The sequence below is a fragment of the Haliaeetus albicilla genome, chromosome 9 (assembly GCF_947461875.1).
Source record: "Haliaeetus albicilla chromosome 9, bHalAlb1.1, whole genome shotgun sequence".
In the NCBI taxonomy this organism is placed as follows: Eukaryota; Metazoa; Chordata; class Aves; order Accipitriformes; family Accipitridae; genus Haliaeetus; species Haliaeetus albicilla.
The window spans coordinates 8087670-8104366 of record NC_091491.1 but is presented as its reverse complement, the minus strand read 5'-3'; the positions used below and the strand labels follow the sequence as shown (position 1 = coordinate 8104366).

Genomic DNA, 16697 nt, shown 5'->3' with positions numbered 1-16697 from the left:
CATTTCAGGGAAAAAAAACCCAAAGAAATCATCAATAATTAAACGATGAAACAAGATGAAAGACAAATCAGAACAATATTTCTCCTGATCTTCTCAAAGTAAAACCAACTTTGTGTTATTTTGGTGAGGAAAGGAGCAAAGAAAATAAAAAGTTAAACATCATTAAACTTTAAAGCTCTAACCCAAAAAAAAAAAAAAGTGAAATTCATAAATATTACATGGCTGGAATGATCTTACTTCCTCTAGACACAAAAGGGCCTGACATCCAGCACCCAGCACTGCCTGGGCTGGGCACACACCATGTGTCTGACTGGGGACCGGACAATCCCCCGGCTCCTCCATCCCGGCGGTGGGAGCAAAGTCTTTGCTGCTAATCCCGGGAGACAGCACGGCCTTCACCCCTTCCCGCCCGCTGCCTTCTGCCTGTTGTGATTTCAATTAACCCTAATTTGGAGGCCCGCTGACGGGTGTTTGTGGAGTTAGAGTATTTCCCTGGTGATAAGATAACGACGGCTGACAAATCCCTGAGGCTTGAGTGCATCAGCCTGGGACGGGAGGGCTTCTTCTAATTCCCAATGCCCACCGATGCCTCCCCGCCTCCTCGGACCACAGCTTTGAAATGGAAACCTGGTGGCCTGAAGGGAAAAAGGAGCCAAACCGAGCAGTGACCTTCCTTAAGCCTGTTCCAAAAACACGTCTCCATCCGGGTGCAGCCTCGAGCGTGCCTGCCTTACCTCAAACCACCGCAGCTGCGGCAGCACTGCCCCGGCAAAAATAACCCACTGGAAAAGGTCATCCTGACCGTCCTGAGGGCAACCCCCTGAAACACACGCTGGGTTTCTCCATGCTGGTAATGCAAGGCTGCGAAACCGATTTTACCCAGAGCATCGCTGTAGGTCTCTGCTTGATGCACTAAAGCCACGGATGCCTGCAAAACACTGCAGCAGAGATTTTGCCGGTGGCCACGGGGACAGGATGGCAGGGATGGGATGGCCCAGCGGTGACACGGGCTGCTGCAAGGGTGGGCAGAGATGGGCAGGCAAAAGCAGAGCTGATTGCATTTCTTATTTTGCAGGTGCTCTACAAAACGGCCTGGAGCGAGAGCGTGGGAAGGGATTGTGCCGCGTACTGTGCTAAGAAGTGGGTGTGAGGATAAGCTGGGTCAGCCCAGCCCCGGGGCTCGGGAGCTTTGTCCACCCAGGTTCGGTGGACGGAGCCTGGTGGTTTGCAGCAGTTTTTGGGTGCTGCTTAATGCACATCTATCCTGCAAACGAGGGTGATTCACTGGGTTTTAAATCCTTAATCCAATGAGGATGAGGGGGGAGAAAAAGTGCACGGAGCGAGGCAACCGCCTGTCTTCAGGCAGGTGTTTTCCAAATCCCTTCCCGTGAGCGGTTCTTGCCCGGGTGAGGAAGCCTGCTAAAGCCAAACGTGAGCCTGGAGACCAGGATCAGGCCTGTGCCTTCACTCCAGTTGCCCTGAGCAGCTCCCAGGCGCTGCTGCCCATGGCTGGGGGAAAGCGTGGTGCTAATTATTGTGGCTAGCGCTCAGAAACGAAGCGGCTCCTGCTCAGCCGCCAAAGTCCTTCGGACCTTGCTGTGAGTTAACGTGGCTGTGCCCTTTCCCCAGGTACGCCGACCACGTCCACAAGTTCCACGAGAACGGGGACGCGGGCGACATGTGGCAGTGACGGATGGAGGCGACTTCGCTGGCGCCCGCTCCCCTTTCATCCTGTGGCAGGATTTGTCCCTTCGCTCCCTGCCGGCCGCTTCGCTGTAGCTTTGCTTTCTGCTTCGTAGGATGGAGGCAATGATCGTCCCCTACTCCCACCCTTAGGAAATCAAAAGCCTCAGCTAATGGAGAGTTGTTTTGTGGGACACGGTGTTTCCAGCCCTGCCTCCCTCCCTGGAGGAGGCTGCAGTGGTGCCTGTGTCCTCCCGGTGTCCCAGAGAGCTCAGTCTTTACCAAAATACATGGAAAATGCAAGACTAGAGGTACTCTTCTCAGATACAATCTCTCTTTCCATCCTGTTTTGAGTTCAGTGCAACACTGGGTGGACTAAATTTAGCCAGGAATGGGGGGAAAAAACCAACCTCCTGAACCTTGCATTTTCAAGTGTTGTGATATTTGAGAATTCCTATTTTGCTCCCGTTTATTGAATTATCAGAAAGCAAGCAGTCCTGCCAGGTTGTGACAGAGCAAGCGAGACAGCAGCAGATAAAAATCAGCCATCCCCAAAGACGGGGTTGCTCAGCGCCTTGCCTTCTCGCTGCCTCCGAAGTCAAATGAAGCTGGTGCTCAGCCCTGTGCTCCATCTGAAGGGCTTCTCAGGACCTTCTGCAGCACCCCGTAGCACCCCGCTGAGCACCAGCAGATGCTCGTCTTGAACTCTAGCCATCACAGCCCAGCTAGTTAGGACTTAATGAGCATGAAGGGAGGTGTTGCTGGTCAGGACGGATCTCACTGGGATGCTCCGGACGCTCACCTTGCTGAGATGTTTCTGCGGAGCGTTGGTTGCCCTGCTGGGCGCAACGGCTTCACCGAATCCAAGGCAGTACCTGCCCATACGGGGCTTTACCTGCCTTGTAGTTGATCTGCTCAATATCTGCCCCTTTTAGGAAACTACAAGTCAAATCAAGCAATTGCTGGTGGCGGGTTTGCTGGGTGGTGAACACTGGGCTGCTAATTTGGGTTGATTTGGGGAGAAAGAGGTGATAGGAGAAGCTCTAATTAAAAAGAGCACATCCTGGCACCTCCTGTTCCTGCCTCGGCTCGCTGTGACCACGTGGTGCAGGAAGATATTAGCTTGTTAGCTAACGGTGGTCCTCAATTAAAATTCCCCTTCCGAAGATAGAATAGCGTTGCTTCCAATTAATATTTCATTGCAGATTCAGATCTATTCACATTCACGCTGCTGGGAAGCTGAGGCCTCTAACGGAGCATGCAGGCAGCGATAGGCTTCGCATCTGCCACGGGCAGCCCAGGTTTATTTATAGGAGCTGTGGCCCGTGGCAAAATGTAAAATACTCATAAATCGAAGGGAGGGATAAACCCCGAGGGACCAACCTGCACCTGTCCCGCTTGGCGTGGGGTAAACCGAGCCCATCCGGAAGGGAGGCACCCATGGGGCGAGATGCCAGCGAGGGGCGAGGGGGGTGATGCTGCCACACGCCGGGGACCTCTTCATAAAAATAATCAACTTCAGATGTGGAGGAGATGAGCTTTTGCTGTCTGAAATCAGTAGCTTGGAAACGTGATCTGGGGAAGGGTGGGATGCTTGTTGAGGCTTTGTTGGGAAGGTTAAATTTGCTTTTTTTAGAAGCTGTATGTGGTGTCTTGGAATTGCAAAACTTCTGCAGCTATTCACACTTGTACTCTTCATAAATGACTTAAAATAGATGTTGAGTTCTGCAGGACAAGTGATAAAATAAACTTAGACATGCATTGACGGGGTTGCTTTTGTGCTTTGCTTCCCTTTTTTTTTTTTTGACTTTTGATATTAAACAACTGAGAACTGTCCCACTCGAATCCAAGGGCAGAGTGTACAGCTAATTTTAGAAACCCATTACAGCAGCTAAAGGCAGTGATGTTTCGCAGCGCCGGGAAGGGCAGGACCTCTGTCCCCGTGTGCTGGAGCCGTCGTCCTGGCTGCCGCCGAACATCGGCGTCCCACGGGCCAGGTGAACGGCTCCCAGCGAAGGAGGGACTATGGAAGCAGAGGGGCTTGAGCCCAGGCAGCCTCCAAACCCAGAGATATTCTGTATATCCCCACGCGGCTGTTGGTAAAGGTACCCGGGTTGAATGGTGTAAATTTGCCTGGCTAATTCTGGGGGAGCTGGTCGTGATGCCCCCCCCTTCCTCATCCTCCTTTTCTTTTGCTTTTCCAGCCCCAGGGGACCCCGGCAGCCCCAGCCTGGTGGGACTGGGCTGCTTTGCAGGCTCCGACCTTGGGATTTAGCCACGGCTTCCTTCTGCCGAGCCCAGCGAGCGTGAGGGGGTCTGGGGAGAGCCGAGAGCCGTGCCCCCCGCCGTGAGGGGCTGGAGGGCAGAGGGCTGTGCCGGAGGTTTTGGACCCCCCCCAGGACTCCCAGGTGTTACTGGGGAGCATCTAACCCCAGCCCTGGAACTGCTGGGTTTCATCCCTCAGCCAGAGTCACGGCCTCCTTCCATGCAAAATAAAAATGGCAAATTCACCAATTTGCCCCCAGATCCCTCCTGGGGAGGGCAGAGGTTAGATGCAGGGTGTTGTTTTCTCTTTTAATCATGCCGTTTCGCGGCTTCCAGCAATTCCTACTGCCACTGCGTGGCACAAGGACCCACAACTCCTGCCTGCCACCGGCGAGGGGCTGCGTGCACCCGGGGCATCGCGGCGAGCGCCGGCAGCGCTCGGGGTAACACGCCGCTCGCTCATCTCAGCCCCGGCGATCTTACGGCAGCTTAAGGGCCATCTGGGTGTCCCGGACAGCAAACAACTGCTACTCCTGAGAGTCCGGCTTCGGCTGCCAAAAACCTCTGACCGGAGGCAGGGAAAGCCCGAACTGGGGAGGGCTCTCGGGTCACTGCCTGCCTGCGGCTGGCCGGCACTTCGGCCAAGTTTTCGGAGCTGCTTTCTAGAGACGTACTGAAGACAAAGGGCTCGGGCAGAGACGGGGGTTGCAGGGCTCTGGGGTAAGCCTCGTCCCTCCGGGCAGAGCAGCGTGCACTGGAACAGCTGGTGAGATGCTCGTGCGTAGCACAACCCAAAAATCGGCAATTTTGGTGCCTGGGAAGATACCCTGGACATGGCGGGGGGTGTCCTTGGGTTGCTGGGCACTGGGAGATGTCTTCTCCAGCCCCCCAAAACCTCCTGGAACCCCCCAGCCAAGCTTGGCAAGACCAGGGAAAGGGCAGAACTGGCAGACCTGTGCCCGAACCCCCTTCCCCTTCAAAAAAACCAAAGCAGTGGGTCAATTAAAGGAAGCAGAAGCCTCATTCTCAAGCAAGAGCTATAAAACAGCTCACCCTGTGCAGGGTTTGCCATAGGCAGGACAAACACCACCATGCCCGGCCGGGAACGGGAGCAGGACTGCCCTCGCTGTCCCAGCGTGCACGGGGTTTGGGGTACAGCCGAATCATCGTGCCCTGCCTGGCCCATCACCGGTTTCTCAGTGTCACTGGCTGCGCTGGGTGACTTTTTGGGGAACGCGCTTGCTCAGAGCCCGGTTCAGTTCTCCTTACAGTCAGGAGAGGAGAGAAATGGTGATGGGGGGGCATCCCCTCCTCCCCCATCCACCATTCCGAAATGCTGTTCCCCAAATGCAGAAGTCCCCGCAGACGGCCACGGCCCACGGCAGCACGTGCGCAGGGCTGGGGCTGGCGCAGCCAGGTGAAGGGACGCGGCGTCCGCCCGCGGCACCGCTGCGACGGCAGCACCGGCTACGGCGAGCGGCGAATGCACCGGCATCTCTGCACGGGCCTCGATGCTCCCCTGAACGTGGCGTGAGGGCAGGTACGGCGTTGCATCTCCCCACTGCTGCAGGTGAGCAGCTTCCCTGCAACTCCCTGGGCACCCCTACAGACCCACACCTCTATATATGATGCGCCTATAGACCCACGCCCCTATAGACGGACACCCATATAGAGCCATAACCCTGCACCCATCCTGAGGTCCAGCACCCCCTAAACCCCATTTTTGGCTGGGTTCGGAGGGCAGCCCCGAAGCACCCCACAGCCTGGTCCTCTTTCTGAAGAGGCAGGGAGGGGAGATGGGAGGGGATTCTTTGCTAATTTCATTTGAAAGCCCCTTTTATCCCCGAGCGACTTGAAAGAAAAGAATTTCAGTGACCCCTTGCTCTCCCTCGCTGTTTTAAATTTGATTATGGGAAACAATTTTAATTAGTATCGACATCTTCAGGAAAATAATTACGGGAAAACCTGTGCTTTTTATATCCATTTAACCTGAGAATCTTCTGTCCCATCTCAGAGACCCAGGCTGAATTTCAGGGGGTGGTGGAGGTTTATATGGTAATAAAAGGCTCCTGGGGAAGCCCGGATGGTTAATGAGATAACAGGCTGCTCACATCTGGGTCACAAGTTCAGTTTTTGCTGCAGGCAGAGGAGACAGGAGAGAAATCACTGCCAGGATGCGGCCGAGCTGTCTTGATTTTCGGCTGCAGCGCACACACCATCTGCCCCCCAGGCAGGGGAGAGTGGCGAGGGGCCCGATCCGGCTCCAGCCCCGCACCATCCCCGCCATGCAGGGGATGCCAAACGCCAAACGCAGGAGGAGCGGGACGATGCGGTGGCGTTTGCAGGGCAAGCCACAGCAGCAATTACTGCAGTGCTATAAAAAAAAAAAATAAAATATGATTTTTCTAAAGGTCTCCGGCCAGGCGCCTCGTCCCTCCGGTCAGGTTCCTGCTGGCAACGGGTCTGCAGAGCCACTAACGCGCAGGCAGCACAACCGTGTTTGCCCCCGCTCTGCAAATGGAAAAGCGAGATCGATAGGGTTTGAGCGGAGCTGAGTGAAGCGGAGCCAGCGCCTGGCGTGCAGGATGCGAGCGAGACTCCCCCGCCGGCAGGAAAGGAGCTTCACAAACACAAACACACGCAGAGCCAGCGCCGGGAGAAACGCACCCGGTATTGCAGGTTATTTTAAGTTCAGGGTGTACCCAGTAAATGCGGCAGATAAACAGATCGCAGGGCTGGGAGCTCGCAGGGTCCATCGCGCCGCGTCAGAGCATGGACACAGCCCATATGGGAAAAAAGGGGATAAGATTTAAGGGTTTGGATATCTGGAGGCAGGAGCCTGACCAGCCTGGCCATAGGGATCGATTGGTATTTATTTTTGGAAGAGCGGCTCTAATTATCCGCTGTAGGCAGGCGGGGAAACGGTGGTGGATCTCCACCGCTTGATGCCCTTAAATCAAGGCTGAACGTCTGTCTCGAAGACATGCTCTGGTTCAGCCGGGAGTTACGGCCACGCGGCAGGAATTATCGGCCAAGGGTGCATGGCGAGCACCATGGCTTTACGATCTATGAACCATCATCCCTCTCATTTCTTTCCTAATAGATGGAGCAGCCGGGGCTGCTGGTTTTAGATGGGTTGTTTTAAACACGACAGCAGGGTTTGAATTCTGGGAACTCCCTTGGGCAGGATGGATTCGCCATGGTTCTCTTCCCATGCGGTTGTCCCCAGCTGGGACAGCCTGTCCCACGCGAGAGGTGACAGCAGCCGGCGGAGGGACGGCGGGGTGGGGGGGCACGTGGGAATTGCAGCGGGGTTATCTCAATGCTGCAATCGCAGCGGTGCGGTGGCACCGTGCCCTGCTGCAGCAGAGCTGGGCATCTCTGCCACGAGCCCTAATAATATGGGTGCCCCGATAACCCTATTAATAGGGGAGCCCTGTTATTAAGCCGGGCTTCGGGCGAGGAGGGCAAAAGCGAAGGCAGGCTCCTCCGCGCGGCCGTGCTGGAAGGTGCTGGCTGGTAATAACTGTTTTATTGCTTCCTGTTGTGTTAGACATCTGATGGCAAGCCGGGGCCGAAAGCTGGTGCAGCATATGGAGCAGCCCCCCCTCCCCGTCCTCCCCCTCTGCCTTATTTACAGAGTCTCCCTGGAGATGGGCCTCGCAGGCTTTTCCAGCTCGGAGCGGAAGCGGAAAAATATTTACCTCGCTCCCCCCCAAATGTCTGTTCTCATTAAGGCAGGAAAACATAAACGAGGCGCATAAGGTGGAAATGCCGTGGCGCCGCGGAGAACGCCGGGGCCGGGGATGCCAAAGGGGCCGTGGGCAAGGACCCTCCTCAGGGGGTCCCTGCTCCCTGCGGGGACGTTAACCTGTGCCGGGGGCTCAGCCAAACCCCAGCCCTTCATTTTCCATCCCTGCCTTCAGCGGGAGACGCTGGGGGTGGCACGAGGACATTTAGGAATCCCACTGCCCCCCATTACGCCCAAAGCCCCGTGGGGGCTTGCAAAGCCCTTCCCTGCATGGCTGCATCCCTGGGGGTGCCCCAGGATGGGGGGGCCGGGGCAGTGCCCACCTCCAGGCTTTGCTTTGGCAGAGTGACAGTTCGCAAAGCCAGGGCGGGCATGGAAAGGCTGCATCTCCAAAACGCCCCGGTTATTCTTTTATTCCTCAATTATGTTTTTTTAACATTGACCAGCACAGGGCAGATGCCCGCGAGCTGCCAACCCTGCAACGTGCTGCTGTGAGGGTCTCTCCCCTGGCGCCGGCATTGCAATGGAAAAAAAAAAAAAAAAAAAAGGAAGGAAATTGGCTGTGTTTCCCTGAACGATGCCCCAGCCATCGATCACTGAGTCACACTGGGAACGGCTCCTGGCCAGCGCAGCCAGCAGCTCCTTGCTCAATGAGCGGTGTCCTGCCAGCCTGGCCCAGCCATTAGCTCCGGGTGGGAAGCTCAGCCGTTAGCTGCGTACGGCCTTTTCATTGGAAAAAAACCCAGCTCACGGCCCCACGGTGTCTCAGGGCGGACGGTTTCTTTTCCCTGTCCCCGACGACTGTTTCCCCTGGAAGACAAAGAGCTTGGGCAACCGGCGAGCCACGCTCAGTCCCGGCAGCTCCTTGCCGAGGGTTAGCTGCCGGCTGGCGGTGAGCCCCCGGGTGATTTGGAGATTGTGCCGGCTTTCAGCATGGCCCGGTGACCCGAAGGGGCATGAGAGATCGTGCTGGAATTAAGACAAGGGGAGGGAGGGATGCAGGGACACGTGCTACCGATGCGGTCTCACCGGTGGCAAAAGGCACGTCTCCCTTTGGCTTTGTAGGTAAGATGTGCCTGGCCACGGGGGGAGTTTGCAGCCCAGGGCAGGTTGCGGGTGCCAGGCAGATCCGTGGGTGCCTGAGAGGTGTACCCGCTCTTGCTGGAGTACTGGGGTGGCTCGGGCACGGCACGATCGTGGCCTAACTGTGGGCACGGGATAGGTGTCAAATGGGAGGCAGGTCCCACCCATGCTGGAAGAACTAACACCCTTTTCCTTTCTTCTAACCCATTTTGCTCCCTTCCTTTCATCTGTCCACAGCTGCAAGGGGATGGGCAGTGCCACTGGCCAAGGGTGTTTGCGCTGAGCCACTCTCTGTGCCTTGTCCCCATTGATGGAGGTTTGCCCCTCTTGCAGGGAGCTTTGTCCCCATTGCATGGTGCTTTGTCCCTATTGCATTGCATTAGTGCTTTGTCACCTTTGCATGGTGCTTTTCCCCTGTTGCATTAGTGCTTTGTCACCTTTGCATGGCGCTTTTCCCCTGCTGCATTAGTGCTTCAGCACCATTGCATGGTGCTTCGTCCCCACTGCATTAGTGCTTTGCCCCTGTTGCACCGATGCTGCCCCTGTGAGCTCAGCACTGTAACACGAAACGGGTGAAAAAAAACCCAATGCAACCCACAGCAGCAAAGCCCGGCTTTCCCACCCGCAAAGGAGCGGTGCCGGGGCCAAAGGCAGCACCGCAGCCCTGGCACGACCTCCTCTGATGTCACCTTTTGCCCAGAATAACTGTCCCCACCGGCAGCGGCGGGGGGGGACGACACCGGCATGTGGCCTGCCGGGTACGTGGCCAAAAGTAGCCTGAGAGAGAGCGGGGGCGGAGGGGAACCTGCAGACCCCACTGGGGCTTGGCTGTGCTCCTCAGCTCCCGAAGGGAGGCACGGGTGGGCTGGCAGCACCGGGGTCCCCGCAGGGGCTGAGCACCCCACTGCTAACCCCCCGGGAGGACAGGTCCTCCCCAGGCATCCTGCAAAACGCCCGGCGTGTTATCGAGGGAGGTGATGCGAGGCGTGATTTTATGAGATGCGGAGCCATCCCAGGGATGATGGGGGCCCCGAGCCGGCCAGGGGATGCACCCCAGCAGCAAACCGGCTGCAGCATGGGGCTCTGGGGTACCCCCTCAGCACACCGGTCCCCACCTCAAATCCTTGCCCTGAAACACCCAGGATCTGGGGCCTTGCAGGTGCCCGTCGCTATGGAAACCCCTTTTCACAGCTCCGGTCCATGCTCAGCCTGCCTGTGCTGCTGCCTTGATGCTGCAAGGTGATGCTCAGGGAGGTGGTCCTACAGGTCCCAGCCACAGTGGGATCAGTGGAGTCCCCCCGTGAGGGTCTCTCGAGGAAAGAAAGGGTTCTGTAGGGAATAGTGGGGGGTTGTAATAGCCTCTTGGTGGTTTTAGAGGCTTGGGGAAGATGTTTAGCACAGAGGAGGGCTCTGGGTTGGACCCACATGAATGGTCCCACTGATGTCCCCAAAAGGCTTCGCCCTTCCCCGGGTGCAGGGAGCCAGCACTGCACCCCTCAGCAGCCAGGAAAGGGCTCCTTGAGTTTAAAAACCCACGCTTTGCTCTGCAAACACTGTCCCCTCTGCAGCCCACTTCCAGTGACCATCCCACCACCCAGGGAGGTGCTTGGGGGGAAGAGGGGGGGTAGGACCGGACAAAGCATCACTGTTCCCCAGCAGAAGAAAAGCAGCAGCTGGGGCTGTGTCAGCCCCCTGCGGTCCCCACTGATGGAGGGGACCCTAACACCACCCCACGTGCAGATGCTGCTGGGGCTGCACAGCAATCGGTGCATCTCCCGGGGGCGTGGGTCAGGATGGGACTCATCCTGTCCCAGCGATGCGTCACCCTCCTCTGGGGTGACACAGCCTGCCCCAGAGTGGGGAAGGGGGCTGCCCTCGCTGACCACCTTCCAGTGCCCTGGCCCAGCACTGGGATTTTCCAGGGCTTTTTCCCAGTTCTTCTCCGCACACCAGTCCCTGCAGGCTCGCAGGGTTTAGGAATTTCCCGGCCGCTGCTGTGAGCCGCGTGGCTTCACTTTGGGAATTCCTCCGGAGGCTTTTTGCACACCAGCCTTGCTGTTCGCACACACCTCGCACCGGCTCCCCACGGGCTGGTAAAAAGATGGAAGAAGCTTTCAAAGCTAAGGGAGGGTTGGGATTTTGGAACTGCTAATGTTTTTAAGAGGCAGTTTTGCCTTTAATATTTAATGCTTTTTTTTTAACACACGTGCAAGCGTGCATTCAGAGCTGCTGCAGGGAGAGCTTTGCGCTACGGAAACGCCGGGGCCAGCCTGACCCGGCAGTGTGGGACTGGTTCAAAGCCAAGGTTGCCAGAAGGATGTTCTCCAGCCTGTAAGAAAGGCAAAACCCTGGGAAACCGCAAGGAAAGAGCCGCTTGGACCAGCACAGTGGGAAATGCCGGGCAGAGGATGCCGCATAGCAAAGATCAGCCCTTCGCAGGCAGGAGCAGCGTGGTTTCCCCTCCATCACCAGGCACAAGGAGCTGTCATTGCAGGAGGGTTTGCGAGCAAGAAAGGTGAAAGCCCTTTCTGTGTGCCTGAAGCCTCCAGGGCTTTGGCTCCCACCGGTTGGAGGCTGTGGCCACAGAGCTGAGGGACCTCTGGAATAAATGGGAGCCTGGAGCAGCAGTGTCGAGGGAGCCCATGGCTGTGTGATGCCTGGGGAGAGCAAGCAGGGAAGGATCCGACCTGGGACAGACCCTGGGGGAGAGCTGTGCCGGAGGATGTGGTCCCGTGGTCCTTGGGGTGAACAGCTCCATATCCTGGCTGTAGGTGAGGACCGGCAAAGTGGGGGTCCCAAGCCCGTCCCCAAGCAGAGGCCACCAAATAGATGCAGCTGCAGCAGGTGACTGAAGGGTGATGCAGTGAGGAGGGCTTCACTCCTGGAAAACCCCTGGCCAGGACAGCACGGCCACGGAAGATGTGTGGGAAGGCTTTCTGAAGCCTTTTCCTCCCATGGCTGGTTCCTACACGGTGCTCCACCCAGGCAAAACAAAGCTTTCTGACACCATCTTTCAAGCGCAGCCCCAGCAGAGCAGAACAGCACAAAGAAAAGGGATATTTCAGAGACAATATAAGAGTAGCTAATAGCCTCTGACCTCGCTCCAGCAGAAATGAGCACGCGTGGCTGCGGGGAGCAGCAAAGGAGCAGAGCCCTTGGGCGAGAGAAGGCAGGAGCAATCACCCTGGGGTTTTGGGGGTTTTTTTGCTAGAGTTTCAGCTCTGCAGCCCCCAGGTGTGGACACACATGTGTCCCCAACACAGAGATGGCGTCTGGGTGCTCGTCCCAGCTCAAGGCTCTGCACCTGCTTGCAAATACTTGCACGCTTGGCGAGCTCTCCATCTGCTGTCCTGCCGGCGGGTGCAGAGGGGAAGTTTTAGCACAGAAAAAGCATCGCTTTTCATTTGCATCGGCAGGAGGAAGAAGAGCAGCGCCAGCACCGCTGCTGGGCTCCTGTGGCTTCCCCTGCGGATGCCCGACTCCCTCAAGAGTGACGTATCCTCAGAGGAGATGTGTTTCTGAATGCAACCATGTCTCTTCAAAAGGTGCTCCCTGGAGACACTGAGTGAGCACAAATACCGTCCTGCTTGTACGGGGCCGGGGTGTTCGGAGCTCCATCCCAGCAGGATGCAGTGGAGGCATCAAGATCAGGCAGAGTGAAACACTTTAGGATGGTAAATCTTGAAGCCATGGATTGTGTCCATTGGCACCGAGCTGGACAAACATTTCAGGAGATTGCATTCCTTCCCCACTCATCAACCCTAAATATTACTCCCTCCCCATCTGGGGCCGACGCTGAGAGGCCACTGGACGTCATCCTGAACAGATGCTAGAAGAGCCGGGACACGGCGGGGGGACAGGCTGTGCACCCACAAGAAGGATGCGGGAGGAATTGTTGATGCTGCAAGCCGGCCGACTGCTCTCCTGCATGGCTCCTCCGGTCGGCCGATGCTCTCTGCCTCCACCCAAATTCCACGGGTCACCCTGGGGAGCGATGAGGACAGGGTTTGGTCCTGTTTGTATATCCACCTGGTTTTATATCCTCCCCCAGGGGATTTCGGCTGGTCTGCGGTTGGGCTTCTCCATCTTTGAGGGTCATCTTGGGAGAGCATCGCTCACCCAGGGCTGTGCAGACACCCCGGGCAGCGGGGGAAGGAAAAGCTCAGGTTGCAGAGGAAATTTTAGCCATGGACTTCTTTGTGCTGAAAGGAAAGGGCTTTTCTCCCTCTCACAGGGACGTCCTGAGTCGGGAGGCGAGGAAAAGGGAATTTGCACATCAAGGTCTTCACATCAGCGCGATCCCCAGGAGAAGACTCCTCCAGCCCCACGGCCAGGCTGTCACTGGCTGTTTGCCTTCTCTAACACACCAAAGGACATTTTAAAGCAGTTTCTCCCACACAAATAAATACAAAACCAAACCGCTCTTTCTCCTGGTTTCTTCTCTTTTCCCCTTTCATCCCCGTGACATCTTCCTCCAGTAAATCCTTCCCTTATGTCTCATTAGAGACTGTTCCTGGACAATTTGCAGCTGTGACAACCCGGGAGATGCCTGGGGCCTGTCTGCCTGGCTGACAGCTCACATACGCACCTGGCTTTTTGCCGTGCCTGCACCACCAAATGGTTTCACGGCTGGGCTGCCCTGTGCCGTGGCCACGGAGGTCTCCTACCTTCCTTTCCAGGGTTTTCCTGGGATGCTGGACAAAACCCTTCACCTCCAGCCCCTGCTTTCCCCCCGCTAACACGTTCCTCTCTCCCCACCGTGGTTTTGTGGCTTTGCAAACCCACAGCATTAGGATTTTGCAAGAAAATCTGCAAAAGCATTCCGGTCCCCTCTCCCTGCATAACCCCCCGCCTGCCCCGGGATGCAGCGAGGATGGAGGCGATGAAATTAAAAATAACCGGCTTCGCCGGGAGGCGCGGGTGGCGGAGGGCACGCTGCCGGAGCTGGCACCGCTCGGCTGCCGGATGCCTCCGAGCACAGGATTTCAAGGGCACGTCACGCTCCAGCCGGGCGGCTGCCAGCAACCCTCCCCAGCGCTGGCTGCGCCGCTCTCTTGACTCCTTCCAGCGATTTTTTTAAGGCAGCTAATAGCTCCGAGGGAGTCCCGGCGTAATGAGAATTGGCAGAAGCGAGCAGATATTAGGTTTATTCACCACCAGTTTTAAATCATTTAGCATAGCAGAAAGGCCGCGTTTCTACAAGCAATATGTTCTGCTTTGCTCGCATCACGGTTCCTATTAAAAGGGTTTAGTGATGAATGGGGACGGTGGTGTCCGCGGGGGGAGCGGCGTCGCTCTGCTATGTGTCCGTGGGGAATGGGACAGGGATGAGTGGGGCCAGAAACTGGGGCCAAGGATTTGAGCTGAGGCTCATCCACCTCCACAGGAGCTCCCACCGGCTGCGGACTGGGACTCGTGAAGAATTTACGTCCCATTGAAGGCAGCCTGTGGCTCTGGTTTAAAAATAAAGCCTTAAAAAGACAATCTGGGGAGCTGGACCGGGAACGCTCTTTGCGCAGCAGAACACGGTTCCTCGGGGATTGCTGAGAAAAGTCGCGGAGGAAATTAAACTTTCACCCCGGCAATTATTGTAAATCTCTTTGGTCAAGGCGTGGACCTAAAATTAGCCCTCAAATCCTTTTGAAGGTTGGGATTTTTCACTTGATTTTTCAAGTGACTGACCAGCAGTGGTGCAAACTGTGCAGTTCCACACTTGGAGCCGTTGGGGTTTTCTTTTTAATTCCAGCCCTTGCAAGGTTACCCGGTGTTTCACCGCAAGCAAGGCCAGGCTTTCCAACCTTGTTCTACACATCCTGAAACAAGCAGCAACCCACAGAGGGATAGGCAGAAGAGACCTGTTACGTACCAAAGCAATCACAAAGCATTTATCCTCGTTCATGGAAAAAATCCCAGCATCCCAGCCCTTCCCTGGGCTCCCGGCGCGTTTTGCTCTTGAGTGATGTTTAGTAAAATCCGAGAGTTTAGTAAAAGCCGGGATGCTGGGCTTTCTGCTGCTCGTATGGTAACTGAAATCTAGGAGGGGCAGAGGAGGGTCTGGAGTGAGGGGTTCCCAGTGGCATGCTGGCCTTGCAGCGCTGTTCATACTGGTGATATCTGCGGGCTTAGCGGGCCACGAGGCAGGGGAGCACAGGGTGCCGTGGGTCACAGCACGCCCTGCCAGGCTCCCTGCGCCCACCGCGCTGCCTCTGCCCCAGCACCCCCACCCCCCCAACCAGCCCCTTTGCCGACCCAGCCGGATCCTTCTGCCCGGCCGGCGATGCCGGTGTGAAACCCAGGGTTGTCCCTGCCACGGCTGCCCTTTGTGGCGGAGGATGGTCCGGATGGTCGGGATGGTCCCGTGGCACGGGCAGGCAGGGCATCGGCCGGGGCTGCCAGACCCACGCCGTGCAGCTCCCAGCTCTGCTGGCAATCGATAGCGAGTGCGATGAAACCCTTAATGAAATTCCAGCCTAAGAGACTATTGATTGTGTATTTTCTTTAAAAATGTATATGAATGGGAGAGAGGCTTTTTGGAGGAGAGGCCGGGGAAGGGGGGCTGGGAGTGGAAACGCAGCATCAGTTGCTGCGGGAGATGGGCGAACGTGGTCTGTCCAGGGTAACCTGCGCTGAGCAGTGGGCTCCAGTCCCTTGGTGAGCATTAATTCACTCTCAAAACACCCCCGGGAAGGGGAATCGTGACCAGCCAGAAGCAGGAGGGCAGGCATTCACCCAAAATCATCACAAAACCAGCGATGATGAAATCAAGGAGAGAAGTCGAGAGTCCATGCCCCGGTCATGCCTCCTAGACAGCACTTTTGCAAATCCCCCTTGCCCTGTGTTTCACGCTACTGCCCAAAACACACACAAAAAAAGAGGTTTAGGAAGATGATGCGTTCTTCTGCTTTGGGGGTTTGGGGGAAGAAAAAGCAAATGGTGCATCGTAGTGCAACAGCCCTGCCACCAAACTTCCTCCTTTCTGCACCCTCTGAGTGCCCCCAAACCAGCCTCTCCCAAAATCTCCCCAGATTACACCTTGCAGGGTAAGAGGATGGCAAGGAAGCATAATTAATAAATAATAATAGTAACAAAAACCCACCCCCCTCTCCGCCCCTTACATAACCAGCATTGTCTTAATCCTACAGGTGCTTTGCAGAAGTAAAAAGGATTTGTTCCTCCTGCAAATGCTTTTTCTTTTTCTTTTTGGGGTTTTTTTTTTTTGGTGAGTCATCCTTATCTGCTCTGTGGACCCATCGCGAGGAGGCCCGGGGAGGGGGAGGGGGGGGCAGATGTGTGGGGTCTGCGGGGCAGCCCGCGGTAATGTGACCCCTGACTAAATCACTTAAACCTCTCTGGGCTTCAGTTTCCCTGCGGTAAGATGTGGATTATAAATCTGTCCTGACCCCCTTGGCAGAGGAAGGTGCTCGGAGATGGGCCCTATAAATATGTCAGCAGGACAAGCGAAGGCGAGCGCTGGAGCTGGCCCACAAATCTCTCTCCCCCCCGCCCCCCCAGAGCCCACTCCGGCCACGCAGCGCTGCCTTGTGAACCCGGGGGATGTGGGGGTGCCGGGGGATCCCCCCAAATCCCCTCTTCTATGCAGCGCAAAAATAAGCTTTGGGGCTGGCAGATGGGGCGAGAAAATGCTGCTAGGGTATGGGGATGCCCTCCCAGGACTTGGGGGGGGGGGATTTGGGGTGTCCCCCGGGGATTTGGGATGCCCCTCGGGGATTTGGGATGTCCCCCGAGGATTTGGGGTGCCCCCCGGGGATTTGGGGCCCCCTGGCAGCCACGCCACCCCAGCACGGGCAACGGGGCCGGCGGGGATGGGTGACCCCACAGCCGGGGTGCGGAGGCCCCCGGCCCGGTGCGTTACACCCCGTTTGGGCTGGGCCGGGCCCGGGGTTGCGGAGGGGGA

At 56.7% G+C, this 16697-nt stretch overlaps 1 protein-coding gene across 1 annotated transcript in view; it reads left to right on the top strand.

Moving 5' to 3' along the window:
• The window catches only part of CUX1 (cut like homeobox 1), a 283317-nt gene extending 279869 nt beyond the window's left edge, over positions 1-3448 (top strand). Inside the window, exons 22-23 of the mRNA XM_069791426.1 lie at positions 1076-1140; positions 1630-3448. Of these exons, the coding sequence (XP_069647527.1) occupies positions 1076-1140; positions 1630-1690 (126 nt within the window). The 3' untranslated portion in view covers positions 1691-3448. The remainder of the gene's footprint in view (positions 1-1075; positions 1141-1629) is intronic.
• Positions 3449-16697: the final 13249 nt, after the last annotated feature.